General features: G+C 42.6%; 1 protein-coding gene across 7 annotated transcripts in view; it reads right to left on the bottom strand.

The window, feature by feature from the left end:
- TMEM67 (transmembrane protein 67) overlaps positions 1–21,758 on the bottom strand; it is a 74,535-nt gene that overhangs the window by 10,256 nt on the left and 42,521 nt on the right. For 3 of the 7 annotated variants that reach the window (XM_039525481.1, XM_039525483.1, XM_039525482.1), the window contains 6 exons: positions 20,146–20,262; positions 18,807–18,923; positions 18,590–18,694; positions 17,442–17,544; positions 15,125–15,267; positions 11,352–14,154 (listed from right to left, as the gene is read on the bottom strand). In XM_039525481.1, the coding sequence (XP_039381415.1) occupies positions 14,074–14,154; positions 15,125–15,267; positions 17,442–17,544; positions 18,590–18,694; positions 18,807–18,923; positions 20,146–20,262 (666 nt within the window). In that variant the 3' untranslated portion in view covers positions 11,352–14,073. Of the gene's footprint in view, positions 1–2,036; positions 2,109–8,304; positions 8,517–10,014; positions 10,132–11,351; positions 14,155–15,124; positions 15,268–17,441; positions 17,545–18,589; positions 18,695–18,806; positions 18,924–20,145; positions 20,263–21,758 lie in introns of those variants that run through there. The other 4 variants (XR_005594273.1, XR_005594272.1, XR_005594274.1 and 1 more) reach the window with 4 other exon arrangements.

The following is a 21,758-nucleotide window of genomic DNA, read 5'->3' as shown; positions in this document are numbered from 1 at the left end:
TCTACACTGAACTCTGTCTATAGGCAGTGTTTTTTACATTGAACATTTTCTACATTGATATTACTTGTGATGCTCACTACTGATAATACTATATAATATACTAGTTTCCAACATTAATAAAATGCACATGTATAACAGATTTTATATTAGCTGTGACAAAGTTACTTCTCTACCTTGGTGGGTCCTGCACTTATTGGCAGATTTGCTCACCTCAGTGATTTTCCCCACAGTCTGGGTCAACTTCTCCTGTGTCTGATAAGGAGTTGGGAGGTTTGGGGGGAACCTGGGCCCGCCCTCTACTCCGGGTTCCAGCCCAGGGCCCTGTGGATTGCAGCTGTCTATAGTGCCTCCTGTAAGAGCTGCATAACAGCTACAACTCCTGGGCTACTTCCCCATGGCCTCCTCCAAACACCTTCTTTATCCTCACCACAGGACCTTCCTCCTGGTGTCTGATAATGCTTGTACTCCTTACTCCTCCGGCAGCACACCCTCTCAGCTCCTTGCACCTTTTGCTCCCAGCTCCTCACATGCACTTCCTCTCCTCTGGCTCCCCTCACCTGACTGGAGTGAGCTCCTTTTTAAACCCAGGTGCCCTGATTAGCCTGCCTTGATTGGCTGCAGGTGATCTAATCAGCCTGTCTGCCTTAATTGGTTCTAGCAGGTTCCTGATTACTCTAGTGCAGCCCCTGCTCTGGTCACTCAGGGAATAGAAAACTTCTCATCCAGTGACCAGTATATTTGCCCTCTACCAGACTCCTGTACCCCACTGGCCTGGGTCTGTCACATAGCCTTTTTGAGCATTTCAAATTGTGGAGTTCAGATTATTTTTAAGCAGTGAGAAAAAATTGTATTTATTTAAAATGAGAAGTACAGTGTGTACCTTTCTAGAACGTAAACACAGCAAAGTACATATTACTCAAACTTAAAGGACAAAAAAAAAAAGATCTGACCTGAAATTTTCATGGATTATGAACTAAAACCAGGAGATTATAATAAAAGCCCTGATATAACTAGATCTATAATGGGAGCTATCATTATGTAACCCACACACCTTCTGGGTGTGGTGTTGTGTGCCATCTAGTGGCACTGAGACCAGTTAGAGAGATAAAATTAATCTGCTCTACAGCCTTAGCTAACAGGCAGGTAGCTTTTAGCTCATGTGATAGAGGTTCATGCACTAAGCTCCAGAGGCCCCAGATTTGATCCTGTCCACTGATGACCGGGGTTTGTCAGCATTACAAGTGGCCAGCAGGGAGGCTGGGGGAGAGGGCCAGAGAAGAGCCCCACAGAGGTGTGGCAATCGGCCGTTGAGGCAATGAGTGAGTGCCTGAGTAGTGGAGTGTGTAAGGTACCTCCTATGCTCCCCTCCCCCCTCCCCCCACATACACACACAGGGTGGGAGGTGAACTCTGCGGATGAACCTCTGAACTCTGGGGCTGCACTGGTCAAGGATAGCAACTGTGAGTGGGGTACAGAGAAGGGACAGGCATATTAAAGGGACTTTTGGGTTGCTGGACTTAAGAACCTGAGGGGAAAAGGACACTGTCCAACTTACTTGAGGGTGGGTCTTTTGCTCATCGTTTGTTTATGAACCCTAGTTGTGGTGTTTTCCCAAATTAATGCTGAGTTACTTCCCTCCTTTTATTAAAAGTTTTTGCTACACCCAGACTCTAAGCTTGTGAGAGGGGAAGTATTGCCTCTCAGAGGCATCCATGGGGTGGTGGTGTGTATTGTTGAAATGGAACCCCTAGATACTGAACCTGGCCCTTGTTGCTGCTGGCTTCACTTGGCAGAAGGGTTACATTTTGGGGGGTTACAATTATAAATGCTAGACTTCCAGAGAATAGACTGTTCAATACCAGTATGTTGTTAGCATAACCATTCTCATATTTCTAATATTCAATACTGAGTCTGGATTATGCTGAGATTCAAGAATAACATTAAGATCAATATGAGAAGAAAAGTAGACAGTAAACCTTTCTGAAACAAATAATGTTGAACATAATTTATTCACCATACTGAATGACTGTCTTCATGCATTTACTGCCATCTGCTGACAGACGTTTATACTGAGATAGCCAATGATTCGATTCTGTGCATGAAACAAGCTGGTAACACAAGAAAAACCACGTTACATTTAGGGTTCAGAATGTTTTACGTAATCTAACCTTTGAAATATAAATGTTCTTATAATGACAAACTAATGGCATTACTATATATGTTACCAATGGTATTGTTATATAGCTACAACTTCATACAATCTGAGCAGATTTTGATAAAGCAAAAGCTCATGATAAATTTATTACATGAAATGAAAGGGCACATAACCTTCTTGAAAGTTTTGGTCTTATGTTTGAGCATGCTTATTGGGATATATGTGCAATTTCCCGCTCCTCTCTCTGCCAGATTCTTTCTTTTAGAGGACAGGACACATGAATGGTAGGGCCCTGCTTGAACTTTAAAAGCTCCTGCTCCCTGACATAATCAAATGATGGGTATTTTGACTTTGCCAACTCACAAGAACAGAAGTGAATGGGAGTGAAATTATTAGAACAGCTCAGAAACCCCTGATCTGTTTGCTGGCGGCAGGAGCTGGTGCAATTTTTGGCTTGGAGAGCTGATGTAAACATCTCATTTATCATTTTAAAGAAAAAACAAAGCTTTTTTACATTAGATAATTTTTTATTTATTATTTTTTGCACTATGTGCCCCAACCAATGGCAAAGAGTACATTCAGCAGTCATTTCTTTATTTCAGCTTCCCCAAAGCTGTACCAGCTGGCCAGCTCCTGTACTTGCTCTCTGTAATGAACCCCGCCACCCTCAAAAAGTAAAAGCATCATTCCGTGAGGTCACAACTACCTTTGAAAATGGAGCTGTCCAATGGAAATTCAAGTAACTGTCTATTATAGAGCACAGTTTTGCAAAACCTGTTTTATATCCCAAGAGCTAATCTGTTTTTCCTGAAAGAGATACGTGAGGGGTGCTGGAAAAGTGTCTACTTCAGTCCCTTTGCATGAGTGCAAATTTTCTAAGAATAATCTTTAAAAAACCCAAAAAACATAAGAATGGCCATACAGGGTCACACCAAAGGTCCATCTATCCCAGTATCCTGTCTTCCAACAGTGGCCAATGCCAGGTGCCCCAGAGGGAATGAACAGAAAAAATGGTTACTTACCTCTCGTAACTGTTTTTCTTCGAGATGTGTTGCTCATGTCCATTCCAATTAGGTGTGTGCACGCCATGTGCATGATTGTTGGAAGGTTTTTCCTCTAGCGGCACCCATCAGGTTGGCTGTGGAGCCCCTGGAGTAGTGCCTTTATGGCGGTGTATATACGTCCTTGCCGAACCGCCGCCTGCTCAGTTCCTTCTTGCCGGAATACTCCAACAGAGGGCGGGATTTGGAATGGACATGAGCAACACATCTCGAAGAATGGTTACGAGAGGTAGGAAACCGTTTTTCCTTCTTCGTTTGCTCATGTCCATTCCAAATAGGTGACTCCCAAGCAGTACTCTTGGAGGAGGAGGAGTTGGAGTTCATCTGGTCGCAGATTGCAGCACTGCCCTGCCAAACTCTGCGTCATCCCTGGACTGCTGTGAAATTGCATAATGTGAGGTGAAGGTATGGATAGAGGACCATGTGGCTGCGCTGCATATATCCTGAATCGGCACTTGAGCCAGGAAAGCGGCAGATGATGCTTGAGCTCTTGTAGAGTGCGCTGTCAACGTTGGGGCCAGAATCTTGGCCAAGTCATAGCAAGTCCTGATGGATGACGTGATCCAGGGTTATATGCATTGGGAGGAGATGGGAAGCCCTTTCATCCTCTCTGTGACAGCACTGAAGAGCTGTGGGGACTTCCGTAACGGCTTTGTGCACTCGATATAAAAAGCCAGGGCGCGTCTCATGTCCAAGGAATGAAGCATGCGATCTCTGTTATTGGTATGAGTCTTGGGAAAAAACACAGGTAGGAAAATGTCTTAATTTATATGGAACTGAAAGACTATCTTAGGAAGAAACGCAAGGTGTGGGTGTAGTTGCACCTTGTCTTTATAAAGACAGTGTAAGGGGGCTCAGATGTCAGTGCCTTGAGTTCGGAGACCCTTCTAGCTGAGGCGATGGCCATGAGGAAAGCTATCTTCCAAGACAGGCAGGGCAAGGAACGTTGCCACGGGCTCAAAGGAGGGGCCCATAAACCTGGCGAGGACTAGACTGACTCCCAAGGAGGAAGAGACTGCCTCACCTGAGGATACAGTCTATGCAGCCCCTTGTGGAAGCGGCCTACCATCGAGTTTCCAAAGACCGACCTACCCTCCACCCCTGGGTGAAAGGCAGAGATGGCGGCCAAGTAAAACCTGATGGAAGAGGTTGCCAACCCCTGCCATTTCAAGTCAAGCAGGTAGTCCAAAATAAACGGGATCAAGGCTTATGGTGCAGGAGTACCCTTCTGCATAGACCAAATTGAGAACCGCTTCCACTTGGCAAGGTAAGTGGCTCGAGTAGAGGACTTCCTGCTTCTGAGAAGGATGTCCTGAACTGAGTCGCAGCATTGAAGTTCAGACTGGTTTAACCATGGAGCTTTCACACTGTGAGGTGGAGGGACTCCAGGTTGGGATGTCATAACCTGCCGTGGTCTTGTGTGATGAGGTCCGGGAACAGGGGAAGGGCTACGGGCCTGTCCACTGATAGGGCCAAAGTGTGATGAACCAGTGTTGGCGAGGCCATGGTGCTATGAGGATCAATGAGGCCCTGCCCAGGTGGACTTTGAGGAGGACCTTGTGTATGAGAGGGAAGGGCGGAAACACATAGAGCAGGTAACTCACTCATGACAGGTGAAACACTTCCGTGATGAAACCTGGGCTGAGGTTCAGGAAGAAACAGAAGTGCTGACAGTTCCTGTTGCTCCGTGTCATGAATAGGTCCTAGTGGGGAAAGCCACACCTCTAGAAGATATCCAGGGTGATATCTGCTCTGAGGGACCATTCGTGCCCATTGAATGAGTGGCTGAGCCGGTCTCCTAGCTCGTTCTGAGCTCCGGGCAGATATGACGCCTCCAGGTGGATGTAATGGGCAACGCAGAAGTCCCACAGGTTGAGGGCTTCCTGGCACAGGGGAGAGGAGTGAGCACCACCCTGTTTGTTTATATAAAACATCACTGTGGCGTTGTCCATCAGTACCGACACACAGTTGCTTTGAAGATGAGTTTGGAATGCCTGGCATGCCAGATGGACCACCCTCAACTCTCTGATGTTGATATGCAGCGATAGTTCTGCCGGGGACCACATGCCCTCTGGCCTGATAGTGCCCAAGTGTGCTCCCCATCCGAGTGCTGAGACGTCCGTGACTAACTCTAGTGAGGGCTGCAGTTTAACAAAGGGTACTCCCCCGCAGACCACCTGAGCCTGCAACCACCAACCAAGGGACTCTAGAATCTTGGGGGGAGTGTGACTATTCTGTCTAGAGAATCCTGACTGGGCTTGTACACCTGTGCCAGCCACATTTGTAGGGAACAGAAACACAACCTGGCATGCTGGACCACATAAGTGCAGGCCACCATATGCCCCAGCAGTTTCATGCAGTTTCTGGCAGTGGTTGTGGGGAATTGGCAGAGGTTCTTGAAATTGTCCCTGAGAGCTTGGAAGCGGGCCTCAGGCAGGGATGCCCTGGCTTGCGTGGAGTCCAGGAGAGCCCCAATGAATTCTATCTTCTGCGCTGGGGTCAGTGTGGACTGGGCAAATTCAGCATGTGGCCCAAACTGAGAAAGATGGCATGAGTGAGGGCCAGGTGCTCCTCCACTTGTGCTTGCGACCTGGCCTTGATGAGCCAGTCATCTAGGTATGGGAAGACTTGGACCCAACATTTACGGAGGAAGGCCGCCACGATGCCCATGCACTTTGTGAATACCTGAGGGACCGCCGAGAGCCCGAACAGAAGTACCGTAAACTGGTAGTGCTGGGCATTGACCACAAACCAGAAAAATCATCTGTTGGCTAGGATGATGGAGATGTGGAAGTACACGTCCTTCAAGTCAAGGGTGGCGTTTCAGTCCCCTGGATTCAGGGAAGGAATGATGGAGGCCAGGGAGACCATGCAAAACTTTACTTTCTTTATGAATATGCTGAGGTCTTGCAGATCTAGGATAGGTCTGAGCCCGCCCTTGGCCTTGGGAATGAGGAATTATAGGGAGTAGAACTCCCTGAACTCCTGAGGAACCTCCTCTATTTCCCCAAGAGTGAGAAGCGATTGCACCTCCTGCTGTAAAAGAGGTTGCTCATGAGAAGGGTCCCTGAAGAGGGACGGGGAAGGGGGATGGGAGGGAACTGATTTAGGTAGAATATCCCACCTCTACCATGCTCAGTACCTAGCAATCTGAGGTAATCTGGGCCCAGGCATGGTAGAAGAGGGACAGACAGTTCGCAAAACGGGGGAGAAGGATCTGGGAGATGGACCGGTGCTCCATTCTTGGGCGCACCTTCAAAAATTAGGCTTAGGGCCAGGAGGCTGTTTGGACAAACTGTAGCCCTGGTTGGACGAGGATCTCGATGGCCTCCTCCTATTGTTCCTGCCCCTCCTTCTGTTGAAGTCCTGCCTCGTGCTCCCCGAGTAGAGGCACTGGGGAGGCAGGGTCTTGAAGGGCTTCCTCTGTGGAGCAGGGGTGTGGGTTCCTAGGGACTAAAGGGTTGCCCTAGAATCCTTCAGACTGTGCAGCCATGAGTCTGTCTGTTCTGGAAAAAGACCAGCACAGTTGAAGAGGAGATCCTGGATGGTATTCTGGACCTCCACTGGAAGGCCCGACACCTGAAGCCACGAGCTTCTGCGCATAGTAATCGCAGTGGCCATGGTCCGCGTAGCCAAGTCCGCAAAGTCCAGGGCTGCTTGGAGGGAGGTCCGGGCCATGACCTTGCCCTCTTCGAATATCGTGGTGAACTCCAAACAGGAGTCCATGGGCAACAACTCCTGGAACTTGGACAGGGAGGCCCAAGAGTTGTAAGCATACTGGCTAAGCACCACATGCTGATTGGAGATGCGAAGCTGGAGCCTCCCTGGTCGAATACACCTTGTGACCGAAGAGGTCCAGTTTCTTGGCCTCCTTGGGTGGGAGTGGGACCCGGCAGTCCTTGCCGCTCCTTGTGATTGGTAGCGTCCACCACCAATGTGCCCAGCTGGGTATGGGTGAAGAGGTGCCTCATACCCCTTCTCTGGAACAAAATAATCAGCATTCTACCCCTCTAGCTTTTAGTGGCATAGAGGCTGGAGTCTGCCAGAGCACCTTAGCTGTATTTACAATAGTCTTAATAAGAGGAAGGGCCACCCTAGAGGGCCCCTCAGGAGCCAGGATATCAACCATTGAGTCTGAATCCTCTGCGACCTCCTCGGCATGTACGTTACAGTTTTGTGCCACCTGGCGAAGGAAGTCTGATGGGCCCTGGTGTCCATTGATGGCAGAGAGGTAGTCGTCCCAGCCACTGCCTCATCGGGCGAGGAGGAGGAAGATGCCTGGGAGGGATTGGGTCCTCTTGCCCTTCCAGTTCCTTGGTGGTAACCAGGACAGTTTCAGGTGCATCTGCTATAGGTGTCTTTCCTTGCACCAAGGGTGGGGCAACAGCTCCCATCTGAGGGTCAGATTGCCCCAGGTCTTCCTCTCGGGACGCAGCCTGCACTCCTGGATCCCTTGAGACCTATGTGGCTGATGGGGTCCCATGGTGTCCCAAGGCCACCAAAGTCGCCCTTGAGCCTGGTCCCTGGGCCTGATGGTAGGCCCATGGAGTCCAGAAGGGCCACTGGGCTGGCCCCTGCCACTGGGGAGGCCATGACACCGTTGGCGCCGGTTGGGTTGCATCGCTTCTCAAGCGGTGCCGGGATCTAGAGCGGTACTGGCTCTGCCTGGAGATGTAGGATTCCACCTCTGACTCAGAGAAGTACTCAGATGCAGACCAAAGCGGAGGAGAATCCAACAATTCCGGAGATCGGTGCCGCGGTGAGGATAAGTGATGACCCATCATCGTGGGCTTGCCCCTATGTCTGATGGTGGCCAGTGCCACCATCGGTGCTGCCAACATCGGTGCCATCGATGTCGGTGCCATGGTAGGTGTCGGTGTCAGGGCATGGGCCTGGGGATTCAGCAGTCATGGCGATCAGATACCGTGCTGCTTCAAATGTGTCCAATGTGGAGGGAAGATCGAGAGCTTCTCCCTCCAAGTCCTCCAGCACCGGAGAGTACATCCACACCAGACTCGACAGCCCCCGTGTCATGGCCGGAGTCAACAGCTGTGCGACTTACAGGCCAGGTTTGGGGTGTCCCAACACAGGACACACCCCACTGGTGTGCTGTGCCGGCGAGCGGCCCCTTTCTGCCGCCCTCTTCTTATGCGGCACCGGCGATTGTGAACGGTACCGCAAGGTGGAGCTGGGCCTTGGGGCTGAGGAGCGGTGCCAATGGTCCTTACTGGAGTCCTTCCTCTGTGTGACGGTTCCTGCACTGATGCCAGCGCGCTGCACACTGAGGCTGCTGGTGCTGGCTGTGGGCAAAGTACAGATTCTATTAGGAGGAGTGTCAGGCGAGAATCTCTCTTCTTCTTTGTTCTGGGCTTAAAGCCCCTGAAAATCTTGCACCTATCCACCTGATGACCCTCTCCGAGGCACTTGAGGCAGGAGTGGTGCGGATTGCCAGGTGGCATAGGCTTCAGGCACTTCTCAAAGGGCTTAAAGCCCTGGGACCGAGGCATGCCCCGGGACAGTGGAAAGGGAATCAGGGAAGATCCCCAGCTAAGTACTAGTCAACTAATTAACATTAATGGGTAACTACCGTATTTACAACTATTCGAAGAAAGACCGCTAAGTAGGCACTTGGATTGATGAGTCACAATTTCCCTTTACAAAAACCATGTTGATTCTTCCCCAACAATCATGTTCATCTATGTGTCTGACAATTCTGTCTCTACTATAGTTTCAACTAGTTTGTCCAGTGTGGCTGCAGATTGGCCAAAACAGTGGCTGAGTGGCTTTGTTCATTCCTGACAGGTACTTTTTAGCTGGTGCTGCTGGGTAATTTCTAATCAGCCCCAAATGCTTTCTCCTATGGAGTTCCCCAGGGTCAGATTTATAGATGTTGGTGTGAGTGAAGTCACTAGGAGAAGTGATAGGGTAGTAAGATCTCAGTGTCAACAATATGTGAAGGCCTAATCTACATTGCTGTCTCACCCAGTCACAGATAATTAAGATGTGGACAAGAGAGAGCTTGTTGAAGGTCCACCTGGATACGATAGAGGTATTTTTTTAGGGGGGATGGAAATACAGTTTATTTGGTGGTGATGACCCTATCTATGCAGGAAGGCAAAAGGATGGGTAACTAGGAGCTAATTTTAGTCCATGACTTAATTATGAAAATTAAGTTTTCAGTAGCAATCAGGAATCATTCTTCCACCTTTTCAATATTTGGAAGCTGCAGCTTTTCCTGAGGCCATTGATCTCATTAGTTCTTTGTAACCCACAGACTGACTTGCTGTATTGTGCTTTACTTGGAACAAGCTTCTGTCTCAGAAAACAGTAGCACTACTGCTCAAAGGCCTGTGCCTGAAAGAACTGGCGGCACCCAGGCTCTGAGACAGACACTCTCTGTAGTTCAGCAAGCATATGCAAAAACCTAACTAGCATTATTTAAAGCCAGCAGCATCAGAACTGACTACATATAAGGAATTTGGTGGTGGTTTTTTGTTTTTTTCCCCCTCTCATTCATTCTTCCCTTTTGATGTATGTAAAAAAATCTAGAGACTTTTCCTTTTTACTGTTTTTTAGTATTTATATATGGATTTTAATTTTCCTTTCCGCACACTCAGTCCCTTTTCTAAAATGTATCATGGCATATAACCCAGTCATTGTAAGTTGTTTTTACTTTACATTGACTTTTTTAGCACTGTTATCTTAGGGCATCAGCACCCAGCGATAAGCTAGTTCATCCAGCAGGTGTGGTGACGCACAATATTGTATAGCAGAGCAGCCATTATGCTATACGCTCACCATCTACAAAGCCCAGTTCCCATGATGCACCTATAAAAGTCCTTCTGCAGGTTGAGGGACAAGGACGATATCACAGAGGCAGCATTCCTCTCCCGTAGATCAGTTCCTCTCAAGCTCCTTGAAGTAAGAGGAATGATACAACCCTCAATCATCATGATATAACAATTATCATTGACCACAAAAATCCCCAAATCCTTAAAAATTCCCTTATTCCTCAGAGAGACACGTACAATGGAAAGATTGAAATATTATGATTCATTATAAAATGTTTACAAGCATAAAGTAGAAATCAACTAACTGAATATGAAAAAGATCCACTATAATTAATTAGTAAAAATATGTAATTGGGAAATTCAATCAAAAGTGTTATTTCTTGAACAAATGTCCACCAAAATGAGAACAAAGCACAACTGATGCTTTTCACGTAGCCATTATAAAGCAGGTATGAAAGAAAAATTCAACTGCCTAATGGAGGTTTCATCATCTGCAATTATTTCATGACTGTCTCTCTCAGTTGAAACCACACAAAGTGGGTGAGGTAACATCTTTTATTGGATCAACTTCTGTTGGTGAGAGAGAGAAGCTTTTGAGCTTACATAAAGTTTTTTCATCTTGGTAGCTGTAGTACCCTCTTTCTTACCTAGATGCCCATAAAAAGAAAATACACAGGAGGAGAGATATTTAATTAACCCTGAAAGAACATTTTTGTATTTACTTAGAATTTGTTTTTAACAAGTGAAACCCTCCCCTCAATAAAATCCCTCCAAACTGTAAGGATTCCAAAGCTTTTGTGTGCTCTGCCCAAAAGTTGTATGTAGTGTTGTTGTAGCCAAGTTGGTTCCATGATATTAGAGAGCCAACATGGATGAGGTAATATCTTTTATTGGACCAAAAGTGGTATGTAAGTTACCGGTGTCTTCTCTGAATTCAATCTCAAAATTAACAAAGAATGAGTGGAAGCTGCTTTTCAAAGAGGAACTGACCATTTAGGAAGAATGAAAGGGGAAAGATTATTTCCTATTCAGAGAAAGGTGTTCAGGTCAAAACTAAGCTGTGGCTAGAACCCCCATCCATCCCCCTCACATAGGCAAGTTTTATTTGAACAGCTCTTTTACCTGGTCACTGAGAGCCAATTACAGAGATGAAAATGCTAAGCAACACATCCACTCAGGGACAGTATTGATGGTTCTACTAGTACCTAATGACTCTCTTAAATCTAAAGTTACTAAAATGACTATAAAATGTGGTAGAAATCTTGAAAAATATGCTAAAAAGTAAGAAGGAGGGTTAATTTACAAACCAAATTCATAATATAAGACACACCAGAACTTCAGAAATTATATAGAAAACTAACTTTATTGTAAGCAAATTAACACTATGAGAGCATACTTTTTAGATGCTTCATTATGCACCTGAGTTGTGACTACTGTGTGATACACACAAACACTGTTATGCAGTACCTTCCCACTGAATTATTTCCAGATTATACTAGTGTAATAAATCTTAATTGATTAAGCTTACTAAATACAAATTAAGAGGCAATATAATTGAATTGACTCAAGTAAGCAATAAATCAAAACATTTTTGAGAAGGTATGTTTAAAGAGTGGTTCTACTCTGAAAAGTGACTGTATAAAAACAGCACTTTCTTATACGACAGATCTGCATTGCATGCATTCAAGGTCTATTTGCTCATTTAAGTGACAAAAATTAGTTCCTAGAGCTTTTCACGCCTGTTAGCCTGTGGTTAGTCTTGCGTTAGTCAAGACTCAGTGAGCTACCATCTTGTACAAGACCATTTTGTACCTCAGCAACAGAATTGTTTATTAAGATCTGCTAAGTTATACATGCGCAAAGGCATTCAAGGCAATGGGGCTGCACAGGACTCATGAGGGCATAAATTTGGGTCGCAGAATTTTTATTACTGGCCATGATGCATAAGATGGCAAAAGGCTCAGTTTGCAGAGTTGGCAATTAGAAAAAAAAATCTTTATACTTTTCAATAGAGCACATTTGATAAAGAAATAATTGAGAGACACCACCGCAGAACACTACAATGTCATTTATACAGCCACTATTCAGAGGAGAAGCATGCTTTAAAGACACCATAACAATAACAATGAACCAAGCTACAGTGAGCCCTATTTACTGTACCTGATTTCCAAGCTATGGCATCCAATTTGTCCACACCAGCACACACAGTTTTGTGAACTAATACTTGTTCACACAGATATTGGAATTTTTGCACTGAAAACGCTTTACGACAAAACTTGCCTGAACAAAGTACTGTGTGTACACAGTTATCTGTGTGAACAGGTTTTAGTGCACAGGAACTGTGTATGGAAATATAGTCTTGTGATAAGCTGCATGTGAATAAATGGATGCCCCACTGAAAGTCAGGCCCTCAGATTATGCCATCTAACTTCACCATGACCTCAGGAGAGTCACAACATTTTACCAGTTAATGGTAACTATTTCGAATTAGCAAGTAGCATTTGTTTTTGCAAACCAAAAGTAAGCATACTGGGGTCTGTAATGGCTTTGAGACTGAAATCTATGGTAACCACAGCTTAAAGACATGATATGGCACCATAATAGACATCTTCCTCTTTATGTAGCTAAGAAGAATCTCAAATATAATACCTCTATCAGATATGTTGGCCCTGGGTCAGATAAGCACATTTAAAATTAAACATCTGCTTAAGTCCCATTGTCTTAAATGGGACTTAAGTGCTATTCTTAAATAGAGATGCTTTTCTGAACTGGGATCTTTATGTTTTTTGCTGATGATTGTTCCCTGCTGAATTATCTTAAGATAAGTGGCATGGCTATGAAACTGTGACACCATGCAGTGGAGTAATCATTTATTGAAAAACAAATGTTATTTTAAAATACACTAGAGCAGGGAGACTTTTCAAAGGCACGATTGGGGATTAGGCACTCACCTGCCCCTTTAGCCTTTGAAAATCTCCCTGAACTCTTAGTAAGTAGCATTTTAACAACTATTCAGCTGATTACGTTCCAATGGCTGAAGTAATGTATGTGGGATATGGTCACTATTTTAAATCATGAGGAAATGATGTCAGAAAATGGGATAATCAGGGAATATATTAAAACAGTAATATAAGAATAGGCACTTGCACAGCTCTTTCCATCCACAGAGCATCTCAGTGCATTTAAAAAAGGTAAGTATCAGTGCCTCAATTTCACATCTATGAAAACAAGCCCAGAGCAGTTAAGAGCCCTGCTCAAGGTCACATTAATTCCACAGAAGATCAGGAACAAGGAATCAAGGCCTCCTGCATCTCCATCCTTTGCCCTATTCACTGGGCCACACAGCTGTACGGTTGTGAGACTAGCAAATGTTCAAACACACATGTGCTATGTTATATGCAATCAATGCAGAAAAAAAAAGCAATACTGCCCCAACGATAAAGTAGACAAACCCAAAGGGTGGGCTAAAGTGGATCAAACTGCATCAGCAATCAAACAATTTAAACTTTCACGTTGAAGTTATTTTAGATAAGTGAGAAAGCTTCAACTACTTAGTCTCAATGGTCTTCTAAGTATTTGTTTAAATACTAGTTAGGAATTCATGGCAGATCCTCACTTGTGGTGAACCTGAAATACATTTGATTGTATTTCATAGTAAATTCCGAAAATAAGGGATAATTTCTTTAAGCTATTTTGGAAACACATGTACATATGAGGAAAATTATAACTCCAGTCAGCAGCAGAAGCACTGAAATTATCTCTTAAAAAGAAATGGCATATACCCTCACTGAAGGCAATAAATTGATTTTATCTTCTGATAATGACAGTACTCAGCTTAATTTCTGACTGTCTTGGTGTCACGTATCAAGACATATGGTTTACTATTCACAACACAAAAACCTCTGAAAGTTATACAAAAACAAAACTTTCTAGCGCACAAGATAAAAAGAAAAAAAGTCAAAAGATTTACATTAATATTTACATAGCACTGCGGACTAATCTGTAGCTCAGGACGGTTTCATTCCATGATTAGTTCTTGTACAAAGTATTTCATCTTTTGAGTCAATTAAATAAGAAATCTTTCATCCACCAAGGTTTTGGATGCCAAATTCTTCTGCCCAGCAGTGTTACGAATAAACCTAAAAATCTAAATATAATATTAAACAAGTTTCATAACAATGGAAGAAATATTTTAAATAATTCAGTTTCTGTACATGATACAAAATAATTAATCAATTATGTACTCTGTCAAATGTTGGGACTTTCCACAACAGTACACCTGCACTAGGCTTTTTAATTTAGGAATCAAATGTTAAATGACAGATATTATTACATCTCAACAGTTAAGATGCTTGAGCCCAGGGACTCTAAAAACCTGTAAACTATGATCGTGATAATGGTAATATCATATGACCTGGATTGTCTGTGTGTCACACTAATGATACTGTAATCCAAGATGTTTTTCCAAGAGTGGAGAGTCAAGCAATTTGTTATCATGTCCAAAATAAGAATCCTTTAATTATATTTGTAGCATCCCTTCCCTTCTGAGGAAGAGACTGAACCCTCCAAATATTTTTGATATTTGTACTTATTACATCAGAACTTTCTATTCATATCTTAAACAGTTTATAGTCCAAAAATCTTTACTACTGGGGACATTTACAAAAATGATCAAGTTGATCACATATGGAATTGTGTGATGGAGAAAGAGGAAGAAACTAAACATTAATGGAAATACATTCATTTTGGTGGAGCTTTCCAAAAGGGACCTAAGAGAGTTAGGTGCTCAGCTCATTAGATTTCAGTGGGATTTGGGCACTTAACTCCCTTTGGACCCTTTGAAAGTCCCAGCATTAGCTATTCGGGGACTCTGATTAATCTTCATTGCTCTGTGTATTTTCTTTTGAGTGCTGTTATTTGTGTCCTATACATACATGGTGCATAAACATGCAATGTAATTTTTTTTTTGGTTCATAAGTCTTTTCTTATTTTGAGAAAATCCAGTATTTTTTAAAATAGTTTGTTAGTATAGTTTTCTGTGAGCACACCCTATGAAATACATGATTAGATAAACTACCTTATTTTTAAAATATGGGGTTTAAAAAATGCAAATTTACCTCCTGTTGCAAATATGTGAGAACAGCTGCTAGGACAAAACTTTGTGAAGCCAAATCCACAACAGAGAAAAACAGTATATCGAAGATGAGAAGTGTGGCCTCATTGCCGTAAAAGAGAACATCGCTGAAAGAATGTCCTTCATCTATAGAAAGAAAATAACTTCTTGTAAACAAATATAAATTAAATCTGAATTTCTGTGATGATGATTTGTGACGTTCCCTAATACAGGTCAGCATACCTAAGATTATAGGATATTAGAGGGAGAGAGATAGCTCAGTGGTTTGAATATTGGCCACTAAATGCAGGGTTGTGAGTTCAATCCTTGAGGGGACCATTTAGGGATCTAGGGCAAAAATCTATCTGGGATTGGTCCTGCTTTGAGCAGGGGGTTGGACTAGATGACCTCCTGAAGTCCCTTCCAACCCTGATATTCTATGATTGATAAAACAATAATGGAAATTTAGGACAAGGAAATACACCACAGAAGCATAATTATGATATTGTTCTTAACCAAAAATAACATAATAGCTTTTAAATATAATCTACAATATAGCTTTCCTGACAAAGTGCCAGATTTTCAAAAAAGAGGTGTGCCACATTCGCAACTACATTCATATACCTACATGCACCTAATCTGAAAGTCTAAATCAGATTGTCCAGATTGATGGTAAACTTAGCCATTTTTATGTCATATCCATGTCTGAGTTCCTTGTCACTAACATCTTGAGCAAGTGCTGACTCTGGCCCCGATTCAGCAAAGCAATTAAATGTGCTTAAATGCTTTGCTGAATCAGGGCCTCAATAACAGGAGATCTTTAGTTATGTTTCCTCATTTGGTTTTCAGGACAGAGAAATCCCTTTGTTTTAATATAGTATGTTTTCAAGTTCAGATCACTTATCCTCTTCTATGTCTTTTATCAATATGTAACATTCCCTACAGAGAAACATGAATTTATACACAATAATAATAATAGCAAAGAAAAAGGAACAATATAAAAATATCAGAAAACATTTTGACCAGAAAGCATAAAATCTATAACAGATCTACTTGAATATAAGTAATTGGAAAAGAGAAATCCTCTCCCAATTTTTCCACAGCTTCAAAGAGGCATGTGTCTAATCTGGTTTCCTAATGGTTAGCCAATTTCCATATATTTTAAGGTAAATATCTCCTAACTGTGGCTTGGCACATTTCATGGAGTCTTTTATCTGCATTTTATTCTCTCAAGAGCTAGCCAAAAAAGGCCCAAACTCAACTTTACACTGGCTGTGGTTAGCATACCAACCTCCTCTGCCATTTTGTTCCTCTAGGTAGTAACATTCAACTGTTTATGTCATCTTTAAACTATCACTCAGCTGCAGATTCCAGATATAGCATAGGCTCCACAAAATACAGGTAATATAATACTGACCTGATTGCCACATGAAGTGACATGTGGTTATCCCTATATTATGCAGGATACATGAGGGAACACATTAAGCCTCTCTGCTCTAGTTTAATGGATGCAGTGCAGGATTTATCAACAAGTGCAGCTGAAATCCTGTAATTTCCCCTGTTCCTCTGAAACTGGTCTTTCTTGTTCCCCCTAAGAAAAGTTACTGCTCATTAAGTGTGGCCTTGTACATCTGTGAGATACACATCCTTGGCACCACAGGAACTTTCTAGAAAGCAGTGCCTGTTGGGGTTGCACAAGTGCTGTTTCCCAGCACCAAGTATTTGGAGGAGAGGCTATAAAAAAAGCTGTGCAGCCTCAACCTCCTCATTTTCTTCCACTAAACCTTGGAAACAGAACTCTAAGAAAGATGGGAAGGTGAGTTGATATTGTGAATATGCATAGGTAAGAGTCTCAAATAATGATAGTTCCTGATGAGTAACCTTGCTTTTCCTTCAGAAAATGGCTTCTGAAATTTCCTCACTTCAGGCAGTTTAACAAGCAATACAGTCACCAACTATGCCGAGAGGCATTCTAATTAAACAAGGACTGCTGGCCAGTATCAGACCTAGATGTCAAGTCATAAAGAGTACTATGTAAACGTGTACACACCTCCAAGTAGGAACCCTTCAGATACTTAAGACCTGTTACAAAGGCATGTCACTGAAGAACAACCCTCATGACCCAAGGTATTGTAACCCTGGCTAACGCACGCATGGCAGCTATCTCCCATATCCTGACAATTCTCATTGTCACACCTCTGTTGTAAACTCCAATTTAGAGTGTGAACCCCAAGGGCAGGGACATGACATTTTATTGTTTGAATAGCACCCTGCACATTTATAGTGAAATAAATATTAAGTCAAAGAGATCAAGCTGATACCATTGTAAAAGATACTTTTTTCCATTGGTTCCATGAACTCCATGCCAATAATTCGTTCAAGCAGCAACTTGTCCTTTACAATATAATCCATATCCTTATGAACCTACAAGAGGAAAAAAAACCCTAATACTTAGCTCTGGGATCCTCAGGATAAAAAATGCTAGAAGTGCACTTTACAAAAGGTAGAGAATAACTACTTAAAATAGCAGTATGAATTAAAAGACTACTGTCCACTGTGTTTACTCCTGAGGGAATTCTGAACCAAAAATTTAAAAATTCTGTGCACAATATTTTAAAATTCTGCAAATTTTGTCAATAAATAGATGTGGAGGCTCCAGCATAGCAGCAGGGAACACAAGCCAATGGCTGCACGGAGGTGAGAGATCACCCTGCAACTCGCCCCCAGGACACCAACTGAGTGGTGAGGCTACACCTGACCCTGACACAGCACAAGGGCCAGTCCTGCCACAGTCCGTGCTGGAACCTCCATATTTGTTTATTGCCTCAAGAGTAGCAGGTGAAGCAACTCACCAGGGTGAGCAAAACTGTGCCAGGCACACCAGGTGTGGGCAGCCAGGCTCAGCGCGGCAGGATACAAGTGTGGAGAGACTTAGTGTGGGGGGATCCAGGTGTGGGTGAGAGGGTTCTGTGTGAGCCAATCTGAGCACTGGCAGCTCTGTGGGGTAAGGTCTGTGTGCAGAGGGCATCTGGATGCATAGGGGCTCGTTGGGGGGGTTTCTGGGTGCAGGGGCAATGGGACTCTGCAGGGGGCTCCAGGTGAATGTAGCTGGGGTTCATGGGGGGTGTTTCTGAGTGTGTGGACAGGGGGCTTGGTGGTGGGGAATCTGGGGAGCTCAGCAGGGAGATCTGGATGGAGCTGGTTGGGGCTCAGAGGGGTTGGGATCTAGGTGTGGGGGGCTCGTGGGATGGTCCAAGTGTATAGGAGGTGGGGCTTTAAGTGCAGGGGGAGGTCTGGGTGCAGGGATGGGGGTCCAGATGCAGGAGGGTTGGGCAGACAGGGGAGCAGTAGTAACAATACAATCTCCAATGACCAGTCTTTAACCTTACATCCCAAAAGGTAAATAACAACCTCTCATCTCTCACACTTTCATTCTATTTAGCCTGATAAATAAAGTCTGTATACGTACATGGTCAATAAAGGAGCCAAGAAATTTGTTCATGGTATGGTATGCCTTAGTACTCTGTTCAAAAGTAGTTGCAGATGAATCTAAAAGTCTAGCAGGACCATGTTTCTGAAAAATATTATGATGGGAACATTAAATTAAAGATTGCACACATCCTTGGTCTGTCATGTTTTAAATATAAACATAGCAAAATGCCAGTGTAAAAAAATATCATACATACTCTTGTTAGGGTTTCATGAATCCTATCATACTGCTGTCTCATCTTGCTTGAAATGGAAATCTGAAATGTCTGGCCATCTGTGTTGGGTAATAAACCTCTTTGACTACACAAATTTTCCTGCACAATTGAAAAAACCCATAAAATAGCATAAAGAAATGGAAATATGCATGTACAAGCCAGAAAAGTCAAGAATTTTTCCATCTCTTCTTTCTTATGCAAGTGCAGAAGGTTAGATATATCTGAATATTTGAATCCTTTGGCACTGTTAAGTCTATGATAGCAAAAGTATTTTAGGACAAGAACCCCTGATCCCAGTTGTTGTGAGGATATTTCCTACTTTAGACCAGAAGACAGTTTGTTAGTTTTAGAACATCTTTGATCTTCACACACACACACACACACACACCACTTATTGTTAAGCGTTTACAATTTATTCAGTTCTTTCCCCTCATTTTTTGCTTTCCCTCACCCTCTTTCTTTAAATTCCCAACTCTTTCCATCTTTTCCTTTGTTCCTACTTAAAAAACAACCCCAAAAAAACCTAACAGCAAAGGAGGAAAGACTAATGTTTCAAAAACTGATGTTCTCACAGAATGAAAATGCTTCTCTCTAAATTACTTTAAATTAAGCTATTAAAGTGGGGAGAGAATCAATTTAAAGGGAACTTTTTAGGGATAAAAAAACTACATTTCAAAATTAAGTTTTTCCTTATCTTATTTACTAGAATATCAAAGTTATTTGTATCTTTATGATACTCACCTTTTCTCCCTACTTCATCCTGCAGTGATGCAGGAAAACTGACATGTAATGACAAGTCACTAATATCGAATTAACTTCACTGCAGGATTAAGCAGATGCATATTTTATGATGAGGGTGAAAACATCTATTTAAGCTGATTTCTACAATAAATTAGTAATGGCACCAGAGAGCTGCATTTGGAATTGAAGAATGCAGACAGAATAAACTGTTTTCTGTACAAGTATTTTTCAGATTTGCCTCTTTATGAAGGTCTCTTAGTAGACACCTCTTTACAGAGTGTTAAGAGAGTCTAAAATCTGCAGTATCAAAACAATAGTATTTAACTACATGAGAAAAAAAATTTATTTTAGAAAGACAGAACTTTCGATAACCCAGGGAATCAGTCTTTGAAGTAGAAGAACTAATAAGCGATTGCTATTCCAGGACCATCTCTTACAATTCTTCCTTCTCTCCATAAGGAGAGAACAAACTCAGAGTCCAATATGGCATACAACTGTGCACCTGTTATGCACCAAACTCTCTACATTCAGTTACAAAAAAGGGAATCAAAAGACGTATATTTGTATTTTCTGTGCATACCGCTTCTCTCTTTAGGTTCATATTCATTTCTTCCATATTGGTATCTGCGTGTCCATGCACAGACCGACCATGGATATAATACCCAAAGCATCTGTGTGACAAGAGAAATACTGAAATCTAAAAAACAAAAAGGGGGAAATAGTTTATTTAATACATGGATTCAAAACTAAAAAGTTACTAATGGATACCAGCAGAGCCAGCTCTATTACTTGGATAAAATAGGTCCTAAAATACCAAAATGTATGTGTCAGAAAAATGTTTAGTAATGATTTATGTGCAATACATATAATTCAATTTACCTAGGGCCACAAAACCCCTTTTGCCAGTCCTAGAGTTCAGATTATTAACAGCAAGAGTCACTAGCTGTTCTCCTGAGTAGAAAAATCTAAGTCAAGGACTCTGGAGGGGGGAAAAAAAAAAAACCTATAGCTTTTATCCTAATAAAAAAAATTCAAAAGGCATTCAGTGAAGTAGAATAAATAAGTTCAATGGTTTCAGTTCAACTCGTAGCAAGCTATATATAACAGAAATCTACTCAGTAAGAAACATCACTTGTCCGTCATACTAAATATGGTTTCTTAAAGCTATCTGGGTCACCTCCATGCAGTAGACTTTAGTTTAGCTCTCCAGCCTAACTTACACAACAGACCTGGATTCAGGTCTTTAATTCCACAGGGTAACAAGATCCAGAAGCTTTGTGGAAGTGGCACGTTTAGGCCGGGAGGGCTCAAACAGAAAAAATGCTGAATGATATTAAAAGAAAACAACACACTTTTTCTGGTTAAATAAATGAGCTGAATTGACTGGTTCTGGTTGTGTTCTACCTTGGTTGATAAGAGGACAGCTACAAAGTCTCAAGGGTGACAATTTAAATTGGAAGAAATCTGGGGTGGATCCAGATGGCAATCAGTAAGTGGGGTTACAAGAGAATGATGACATCAGTAAGGGGTATTTAAATTAGAGTAAAGGAAATCAATGGATAACCAAAAGTAGCAAGTAGAAATTGTAACCATGAAAATATTAAAACAGAGAAGCTTCTAAGAGGAAAAAGCTATAATACAAACAAATAGAAAGGCCTACAATAAATGGACTGCATGCCTTCCTTCTGTCCTGATTTGTTATTGCTTCATTCTTAAATAAAAGCATGAAGAATTAGTCATATGCCTATATGGAGTTACATGCCTGAAACCCTGTATGATGTTTATTACAGTTTACTCTTTAGAACCTATTCAATTTATTCATAAATGATCTGGAGAAAGGGGTAAACAGTGAGGTGGCCAAGTTTGCAGATGATACTAAACTTCTCAAGATAGTTAAGACCAAAGCAGATTGTGAAGAACTTCAAAAAGATCTCACAAAACTAAGTGATTGGGCAACAAAATGGCAAATGAAATGTAATGTGGATAAATGTAAAGTAATGCACATTGGAAAAAATAACCCCAACTATACATACAACATGATGGGGGGCTAATTTAGCTACAACGAATCAGGAAAAAGATCTTGGCGTCATCGTAGATAGTTCTCTGAAGATGTCCACGCAGTGTGCAGAGGCAGTCAAAAAAGCAAACAGGATGTTAGGAATCATTAAAAAGGGGATAGAGAATAAGACTGAG

This window comes from Mauremys reevesii, linkage group 2, assembly GCF_016161935.1.
Source record: "Mauremys reevesii isolate NIE-2019 linkage group 2, ASM1616193v1, whole genome shotgun sequence".
Lineage (NCBI taxonomy): Eukaryota > Metazoa > Chordata > Testudines > Geoemydidae > Mauremys > Mauremys reevesii.
This window is presented reverse-complemented; position numbering and strand designations above follow the sequence as displayed.